The sequence below is a fragment of the Heptranchias perlo genome, chromosome 6 (assembly GCF_035084215.1).
Source record: "Heptranchias perlo isolate sHepPer1 chromosome 6, sHepPer1.hap1, whole genome shotgun sequence".
NCBI classification, from domain to species: domain Eukaryota; kingdom Metazoa; phylum Chordata; class Chondrichthyes; order Hexanchiformes; family Hexanchidae; genus Heptranchias; species Heptranchias perlo.
Window position 1 is genome coordinate 45636327 of NC_090330.1, and position 10543 is coordinate 45646869.

General features: G+C 43.3%; 1 protein-coding gene across 1 annotated transcript in view; it reads left to right on the forward strand.

The window, feature by feature from the left end:
• Window positions 1-1386: 1386 nt before the first annotated feature.
• The window catches only part of LOC137323184 (E3 ubiquitin-protein ligase RNF149-like), a 53109-nt gene continuing 43952 nt past the window's right edge, over window positions 1387-10543 (forward strand). Inside the window, exon 1 of the mRNA XM_067986692.1 lies at window positions 1387-1403. Within this exon, the coding sequence (XP_067842793.1) occupies window positions 1387-1403 (17 nt within the window). The remainder of the gene's footprint in view (window positions 1404-10543) is intronic.

Here is a 10543-nt window from a genome sequence, read left to right on the forward strand (position 1 = left end):
AGCCAATCAGTGCTTCCCACTGAATTTCAAATCGCAGCACCAGGTGATTGACAAATCGCAAGCAATTTAAAACGAGCAGCCTTTCAAATCTGAGCGGGATATCCAACCAATCGCCACTTCCCACCCAAATTCAAATTTTTCCAGTAAACAAGGATGGCCAGTCGGTTCAGGAGTCTGCGGGCCGGATTAAATTGTTTTGCAGACCATATGTTTGACTCCCCTTTCCTAGGAAGCTAAAAAACATAGGCCCATAGGCAATTCAGGAAACCTCAAGTATAAATTCCACATCAATCCCTCCAAGTGAATCAGGAAAGTCCTAGGATTTTGTTATCCAAAGCCTTGCCTTCCTTCTGCCCTGAATTAGAATTATATACATACATAGAAATTACAACACAGAAACTAACCAGTCCGTATCAGCATTTATCCGCCACGTGAGCAAACAGTTCTAATCACCCAACCATTCTGTGTCGTTTATCATCCAAGCAAGCAAATAGTCCTAATCAAATTTACCCAACCTGTTTGCATAGCTCTTCATCCACTTTTCCTTTATCCACCTATCCAATATAATCTTGAATGTTGACATACTTTCTGCCTCAACCACTGAATCTTGAAGTGAATTCTACTGCCTCACAACTCTGTGTAAAGAAATTTATCTTGCTTTCTGTTGTAAATCTCTTAACAGAACTTGTGAAATGCAGTTTTTCCCCCCATCAAGCCTTTCTCTTTCAACTGAAAAGGATGATGGTTGCATGATCTTTTTTTTCTCTCCATACTATAGGAGATATACCAGCAGTAAAGTAAATCAGGCTGTCCTATAATCCCACTGGAATAATTAGTCACATGAATTGTGCTATCTGCTTCATTATATCCACTGTCGTGTCTTAATGATTTGGCCCAAAGAATATTGAGCTTTCTTCTTGTTGCTTAGAAACAGTTCACAGATGACATGAATGTCTCAGTAAACATAACATCCTGACACAAAAGATGAAACCACCAGGTCTTCCAGTGGTCTCATAGATTTTTCAGAAATGTGTCAACACTTTTTGAAGGAATCTAAGGATATTGCCTCACTATCACCTCCGGAATGCTGTTCCACAGGTTAATCACCCTCTGGGAAAACAAAAGTTTGGCACATCCGACCTCACTCCCTGCTTTCTCAATTTAAATAAGTTGCCCATAGTTCTACCCGGTCTCATTACCTCAAATAATTTACCCACTTGTTTGTTAGACGATGCCTTAATAATTTTAAATGCCTGAATCAGATCCACTTTAATTTGACACTTATTCAGTAAACCCAAACCCAAGGCCTGAAGTCCATCTTCATAACGCAATACACTTAGGTTGGAGATCATCCTCGTTGCCCTTCTCTGTACTTTCTCTAGAGCCATGATGTCTTTCTTGAGGTGAGTGTTCACCAAGATGAGATATATCAACAGATCCATCAATATTTGAAATGGTAAAAGGTAGATTAACATTTTGGATAGATACCCTTCACCAGAATTTTAAGACAGGTAAGGCACTTTAAAGAACTAACCAAAACAAAGAGGTGCAGGCAGAACAACATGTAAAAGTTATGAGGCAAATATCCTATCTACAAGTATACTGAAACAGCTAATGGGTTTGATAGCCTGTGAACAGATTTTTTTTTTAAAGAACTGGAAAGATGTGAAAAATGCTAACTAATGTGCAAAGATCATCCCAGCAAGGGTGTAAAAAGAAGTTAGAAAAACAAAATAGACCCTTGGTTCCCCACTATTTCCAGTATGTTTTTTGTGCCTTCTACTGTGAAGACAGTAGGGTCTATTCCCTCTGCGACAGCCTTGTTCATTCTTGTTCATTAGAAAAACAACTCCAAACTAGAGGCACAGTAGACTATGAATGGCGAGAATATGAATGGCTGCATAAGAGGGAAATTAGATAATGTCCCTGCAGTTTGCCCTCAGTTTAGCTGGAGTGTTGGAGAAAAGACTGAAAGGTTGTAATGAGGATTGGAGGGGGAGTTGAAGTGGTGAATTACAGCGAGATCGAGATCAAACTTGTGGACAGAAAGGAGATGTTCGGCAAAGCAGTCAGCAATTTGCATTTAGTCTCCCCAATATTGAGATTTCATCTTGAGCAGTGAACATAGCACACTAGATTGGAAGAAGTATGTCTAAATCATTGTTCACATGGAAAAAGTGTGGTCCCAGGTAATGGTATAGGGAGATGCAAGAGGATAATTGCATCTAATACAATTTGCATGAAAACGTGCCTGAGAAAAGTGCCTGAGAGTGGAGATAATAGAAGAATGAACAAGGCTGTCGCAGAGGGAATAGACCCTACTGTCTTCACAGTAGAAGACACCAAAAACATACTGGAAATAGTGGGGAACCAAGGGTCTATTGAGAGTGAGGAACTTAAAGTAATTAAGATTAGTAAAGAAAAAGTACTGGAGAATTAATGGGGCTAAAAGCCAACAAATCCCCTGGATCTGAAGGCCTACATCCTAGGGTTTTAAAAGAGGTGGCTGCAGAGATAGTGAATGCATTGGTTTTGATCTTCCAGAATTCTCTAGATTCTAGAACGGTCCCCATGAATTGGAAGGTAGCAAATGTAACCCCACTATTCAAGAAAGGAGGGAGAGAGAAAACAGGGAAATATAGGCTAGTTAGCCTGACATCAATAGTAAGGAAAATGCTAAAATCTATTATTAAAGACGTAGTAACAGGGCACTTAGAAAATCATAATATGATTAGGCAGAGTCAACACGGTTTTATGAAAGGGAAATCATTTTTGACAAATCTATTAGAGTGTTTTGAGGGTGTAACTAACAGGGTAGATAAGGGGGAACCAGTGGATGCAGTATATTTAGATTTTCAAAAGGCATTCAGTAAGGTGCCACACATAGAACCATAGAACCATAGAAAAGACACAGTACAGAAGGGGGCCATTTGGCCCATCGTGTCTGCGCCGGCTCGAAGAACAACCAGGTGCCCATTCTAATCCCACCTTCCAGCACCCGGTCCAAAGCCCTGCAGCTTACAGCACTTTAGGTGCAGGTCCAGGTACTTTTTAAAAGAGTTGAGGGTCCTTGCCTCTACCACCAATTCGGGCAGTGAATTCCATACACCCACCACCCTCTGGGTAAAAAGGTTTTTCCTCATGTCCCCTCTAATCCTTCCGCCAATCAGCTTAAATCTATGTCCTTTAGTTCTTGAACTCTCCGCTAGGGGAAACAGGTACTTCCTGTCTACTCTATCTGGGCCCCTCATAATTTTGTACACCTCAATCAAGTCACCCCTCAGCCTCCTCTGCTCCAAGGAAAACAACCCCAGCCTATCCAATCTCTCCTCGTAGCTGCAATTTTCAAGCCCTGGCAACATTCTTGTAAATCTTCTCTGCACTCTCTCCAGACCAATTACGTCCTTCCTGTAATGTGGTGACCAGAACTGCACACAATACTCCAGCTGTGGCTTTACCAGCGTTTTATACAGTTCCATCATTACATCCCTGCGTTTGTATTCTATACCTTGGCTAATAACGGAGAGCATTCCATATGCCTTCTTCACAACCTTATCTACCTGTACTGCCACCTTCAGGGACCTATGCACATGCACTCCAAGGTCTCTCACTTCCTCTGCCCCTCTCAATATAGTCCTGTTTACTGCATTATCTCTTTTACTGTTTGCCCTCCCTAAGTGCATTACCTCACACTTCTCCGGGTTGAACTCCATTTGCCACTTTTCCGCCCACTCCACCAACCCATTGATATCTTCTTGGAGTCTACAGCAATCCTCTTCACTATCAACTACATGGCCAATTTTTGTGTCGTCTGCAAATTTGCCAATCATGCCCCCTACATTCAAGTCCAAATCATTAATATATACCACAAACAGCAAGGGACCCAACACTGAGCCCTGTGGCACACCACTGGAAATGGATTTCCATTTGCAAAGACATCCATTGACTTTTACCCTTTGTTTCCTGTTACTGAGCCAATTTTGGATCCAATTCGCCACATTTCCCTGTATCCTATGGGCTTTTACCTTTCTGATCAGTCTGCCATGTGGGACCTTGTCAAACGCCTTATTAAAATCCATGTAGACAACATCCACTGCACTACCCTCATCAATCCTCCTTGTCACTTCCTCAAAGAATTCAATCAGATTTATAAGGCAAGATCTTCCCTGAACAAATCCATGCTGACTATCCCTGATTAAACCATGCCTTTCCAAGTGACAGTTTATCCTATCTCTCAGTATTGATTCTAATTGTTTGCCCACCACCAAGGTAAGACTGACCGGCCTATAATTGTTCGGCCTTTCCCTCGTACCCTTTTTAAACAATGGTACTACGTTTGCAGTCTTCCAGTCCTCTGGTACCTCCCCTGTATCTAGTGAGGATTGGAAAATGATCCTCAGAGCATCCGCTATTTCCTCCCTGGCTTTCTTCAATAGCCTAGGAAACAATCCATCCGGCCCTGGTGACTTATCAACTTTCAAGGATTCCAGTCCCTCTAGTACTTCCTCTCTTGTGATGTTTACCTTATCCAATATTTCACACCTCTCCTCTTTAACTACTACGTCCAGATCATCCCTTTCCTTTGTGAATACGGAGACAAAATATTCATTTAAAACCCTACCCACATCCTCTGCTTCCACACACAAGTTACCCTTATCATCTCTGATAGGTCCTACCATTTCCTTAGCTATCTTCTTGTTCTTAATGTACTGATAAAACATCTTTGGGTTTTCTTTAATCTTACTAGCTAGTATTTTTTCATGCCCTCTCTTTGCTTTCCTTATTTCCTTTTTTACGTCATCCCTGTACTTTCTATACTCCTCTAGGCTTTCTGCAGTATTTAGTTTTCTGTGACAGTCTTGAGCTTTCTTTTTCTGCTTTATCTTGCCCTGTATACTTCTAGACAACCAGGGGGCTCTAAATTTGGCAGTGCCACCCTTTATCTTTAAGGGGACGTGTCTGCATTGTACCCGTAGAATTTCACTTTTTAGTGCCTCCCACTGGCTTGCCACTGATTTCTCCTCAAGTAGTTGAGTCCAGTCCACTTCTGCCAAATCACCTCTGAGTTCTGCAACATTTGCCTTCCCCCAATTTAAAACGTTTACTCCTGATTTAACTCTGTCTTTTTCCATAATAATGCTAAAACTAACTGACTTGTGCTCACTATCCCCAATATGGTCACCCACTGTCACTTCACCCACTTGCCCATCTTCATTTCCCAGGACTAAATCTAGAATTGCATCCCCTCTTGTTGGGCTTGTCAAGTACTAGCTAAAAAGGTTCTCCTGGACACCGATCAAGAATTTTGCACCCTCTGTGCCCCTCACACTGTTTGAATCCCAGTTGATGTTAGGGTAGTTGAAGTCCCCTACTATTATTGCCCTCTTATTTTTGCACTCAGAAATTTGCCTACATAAGGCTGTCACACAAGATTAGGGCTCATCGGATTGGGGGTAATATATTAGCATAGATTGAGGATTGGTTAACAGACAGAAAACAGAGTAGGAATAAACAGGTAATTTTCGGGTTGGCAGGTTGTAACTAGTGGGATGCCGCAAGGATCAGTGCTTGGGCCTCAGCTGTTTACAATATACATCAATGACTTAGATGAGCAGACTGAGTGTAATGTATCCAAGTTTGCTGATGATACAAAGCTAGGTGGGAAAGTAAGCTGTGAGGAGTTTGCAAAAAGGCTGTAAAGGGATATGGACAGGTTAAGTGAGAGGACGAGAAGGTGGCAGATGGCGAATAATGTGGGGAAATGCGAAATTACCCACTTTGGTAGGAAGAATAGAAAAACAGAATATTTTTTAAAAGGTGAGAGACGAAGAAATGTTGGTGGTCAGAGGCATTTGGGTGTCCTTGTACACGAATCATAGAAAGTTAACAAACAGGTAGAGAAAACAATTAGGAAGGCAAATGGTATGTTAGCCTTTATTGCAAGGGGATTGGAGTATAGGAGTAAGGAGGTCTTGCTGCAATTATGTAGGGCTCTGGTGAGACTACACCTGGAGTACTGTGTACAGTTTTGGTCTCCTTACCTAAGGAAGGATATACTTGCCTTAGAGGGGTGCAACATTCACTAGATTGATTCCTGGGATGAGAGGGTTGTCCTATGAGGAGAGATTGAGTAGAATGAGCCTATATTGTCTGGAATTTAGAAGAATGAGAGGTGATCTCATTGAAACATATAAGATTCTGAGAGGGCTTGACAGGGTAGATGCCGAGAGGCTGTTTCCACTGTCTGGAGGGTCTAGAATTAGCAGTCATAGTCTCAAGATAAGGGGGTGCCCATTTAGGTCCGAGATGAGGAAAAATTTCTTCACTCAGAGGGTTGTGAATCTTTGGAATTCTCTACCCCAGAGGGCTGTGGATGCTCAGTCGTTGAATATATTCAAGACTGAGATCGATGGATATTTAATAAAACAGAACAACTCCATAGCTACTGGGAAAAAAAGTCAAAGTAAGTTGACTGTACAATATTTGGGATTATATAGAGCTAGAGGCATGCATCATGGGATTAGTACTCACCTGATTGAACGATTGCTGACTTTATAAGAACTTCCAGGTCAGCCTAATTCTAATAAAGAGGGGGAGCTCCTGACCCAAACTTGATCTGGCACCAGGATCTCTCCAAGGGGTTTGGGGGGGGGGGTGGGGGTAGAAATTAGTGGCAAGATTAGTGGCAGCATCAAGGGGCAAATGTTGTGTTAGCCTTTAAAAAGACTGTAAATATTTTAAATATGCATTTGAGCCTTTCCATTGGCTGTTTGGCGTAAAATAAAGAGACTGGCAATACCTACTGACTCACACTAGAATTGTGGAGGCAGGAAACAAAGTCTGTGGGCAAGTGGTGCTGCTCTGGAACCCTTGTAAAAGAAATAGACTCATAAGGATAAGCTTCCCCATGAGCTAGTCGTGTTGGAATGATGTTATGTAAAGGCAGCAAAGATCTACGGATTTCCTATAAATCACTGCGTCAAAACAAAAGCGAGGACAGGTTATTCTGTGATGAAATATGGAAGATAAATGCAAACAGAAAGATCATGTATTAATCGGGGTATTTTAACCAACCAATAAACTGGAATGTCTCAGCCATCCAGAATCTGAGCTAGTGAATGTAACGCATGACTGGTTTCTGTCCTAGTACATTAGGGATACCACATTTGGTAAGTCACCTCGACCTAGTAATGACAGGACCCAGATAACATACTGGGAATGAAGGAGAGGTATCGCTGGGTGGCAACGACCACAACATGAATAAATTTGATTGTGGCAAATCAATACTCAATTATATTACATTAAATGGGCCAAATTTAAAGGGTTTGAGGGAAGAGGTTAAACAAATTGAATAACCGGTAGTATTCAAGAAAACTTCCCATCGCACGAGTTATTTTGGGAACTCTCTGCAAGGCAAATTGTCCCACAACGTGAAACAGCATGTGATGTTTTTAGTGCTAATGACCTTACTGAAGAATTGGCTAGAAAGGATTGCTGGGCTCAACTGTGCTAATAGTAGGGTTTTTTTGCATGGTATTTATTATTTTCTTGCCTTTCTATTCTGTTATGAATTCAGCTTTCTCACACTGTCACACTCAATTATAACTTCTGCAATAACTCCAGTGGTATCATAAGTATGAATTGTTTAAACAAAAGTGTTTAACAATTTTTTTAGAGATATAAATGAATAAAATGATATTCATTATTCTTTCTTTTAAAAGGGGTACTAATAGTGAAAGTCACTCTCACCTGCTGTGTCATGCAGTCAGCTTTGGCTTTAATTTTATTCTTTGACCTCACAGTGGAATATTTTGCATCCCTCACTGACCAGTATTGTTTATTAATTACTTGTAGCCACCTGTACCAACCTCTCTGATAAGAATCTGTTTCTGAGTAAAATTTGCTTCGATGTATCCCAAATTATATGATCGGTTCACTTCCACCATGGAGCAGAATGATTCAAGTTCTCCTACCACCATGATTTCCTCTCCCGGAGAGAACCCAATCTCAGTTTAGCTGGCTACACAAACTACCAAGTGGAGATGGGATGGTACCCCAAAGGAAAACAAGAGGCAAATCGTCTCACATCAGCCTTGTATGTTCCGTCAGTTAATTTACATACAGTAATTCCCAAGGAATCAAAACTGTGCCTTTTTAAAGGAATATGCTTTGTGAAAAATGTATTTGGCATTTTTTTTTGGTTTGTCACAAATGCACAATGCAACAAGATAAACTTCATCAAAACACGTTGTTGTGTCACTTATCTGTGACCTGGTTGTAACAAAACTTATATGTAGTTATTCTGGCTTTTCTCCTCTCTCCACGAAAAAGATCGGCCAAACTATTTTTTCGTGATGACAGTATCCTTTTGATAATAAAAGAAACATAACGTTGTTTTGAACACTTCTTCCTTGGATCATTTTTGAGAACCGTGGTAGAAAGAAAAATATAGGGATGTATTTCCTTGCCAATCTGGAGGGTATGGTTACGGATTAAATTCCAGGTGCAAGTAGTAGGGAGAAGGCAGGTGGTGTAGCACCAGGCCACTGGCAACTTCCATTGAGCGATACTTCGCCCTGTCTGTGACTGACGTCAGGTCGGAACGGGCTGGGAATGTAAAACCGAGAGTCAGCATCACCAGACAGAAACCCTGGAAAAGGGAGAGTCAGCCGGAAGGATTGAAACTCCGGGACAGAGTACAATAAACAAACGGAGATTGAGACTGGCACAGAGACACGGCCAGCAGTGAGGAGAGGGTTGAACAGCATTAGCCACCAAAAAGTGGTGCAGACAGAATCTGGGACTTAAAGGCGCAGAGAGATAACACCGGAGGGACTTATAGCAAGGGCATATAGTGTGGGGGGAATTGAAAAACAGACACCGACGAGAAGTAGGAAGGGAGGCAGAAACTGGGAAATATATAATCAGGGCATAGAAACATAGACTGATTTTGTACAGTTAGGATATAGGTAGAGATTGGAATATATCCAGGGTCAGAGGTAGTGACCGGTATATACAGAATCAGGGTATAGTCGCAGACACTGGTGTGTACAGAGAGGGTACAGTCGGAGACTGGTGTGTACAGAGAGGGTACAGTCAGACGCTGGTGTGTACAGAGAGGGTACAGTCAGACGCTGGTGTGCACAGAGGGGGTACAGTCAGACGCTGGTGTGTACAGAGAGGGTACAGTCAGAGACCGGTGTGCCCAGTCAGAGACTGGTGTGTACAGCCAGAGACCGGTGTGTACAGTGAGGGATACAGTCAGAGACCGGTGTGTAGTCAGGGATGGTGTGTATAGAGACCGGTGTGTACAGTGAGGGTACAGTCAGAGACTAGTGTATAGTCAGGGATTGGTGTGTACAGAATGGTGTACACAGTCAGAGACTGGTGTATATAGAGACTGGTGTGTACAAAAACAGATGTGTATAGTCAGGGACTGGTGTGTATAGAGACTAGTGTACAAAGACTTGTGTACAGTCAGGGACTGGTGTGTACAGTCAGGGACTGGTGTACACAGTCAGGCGCTGGTGTGTACAGTCAGGGACTGGTGTACACAGGGACTGGTGTGTACAATCAGGGACTGGTGTACACAGTCAGGCGCTGGTGTGTACAGTCAGGGACTGGTGTACACAGGGACTGGTGTGTACAATCAGGGACTGGTGTGTACAGGGACTGGTGTGTACAGTCAGGGACTGGTGTGTACAGGGACTGGTGTGTACAGGGACTGGTGTGTACAGTCAGGGACTGGTGTACACAGGGACTGGTGTGTACAGTCAGGGACTGGTGTGTACAGGGACTGGTGTGTACAGTCAGGGTCTGGTGTACACAGGGACTGGTGTGTACAGTCAGGGTCTGGTGTACAGTCAGGGACTGGTGTGTACAGGGACTGGTGTACAGTCAGGGTCTGGTGTACAGGGACTGGTGTACAGTCAGGGTCTGGTGTACAGTCAGGGTCTGGTGTACAGTCAGGGTCTGGTGTGTACACAGGGACTGGTGTGTACAGGGACTGGTGTACAGTCAGGGTCTGGTGTGTACACAGGGTCTGGTGTGTACAGGGACTGGTGTACAGTCAGGGTCTGGTGTGTACAGGGACTGGTGTACAGTCAGGGTCTGGTGTGTACAGTCAGGGTCTGGTGTGTACAGGGTCTGGTGTACAGTCAGGGTCTGGTGTGTACACAGGGACTGGTGTGTACAGGGACTGGTGTACAGTCAGGGTCTGGTGTGTACACAGGGACTGGTGTGTACAGGGTCTGGTGTACAGTCAGGGTCTGGTGTGTACACAGGGACTGGTGTGTACAGGGTCTGGTGTGTACACAGGGACTGGTGTGTACACAGGGACTGGTGTGTACAGTCAGGGTCTGGTGTGTACACAGGGACTGGTGTGTACAGGGTCTGGTGTACAGTCAGGGTCTGGTGTGTACACAGGGACTGGTGTACAGTCAGGGTCTGGTGTGTACAGGGACTGGTGTGTACACAGGGACTGGTGTACAGTCAGGGTCTGGTGTGTGTACAGGGACGTATCCAGCTCGGGCCCGGGCCGCGA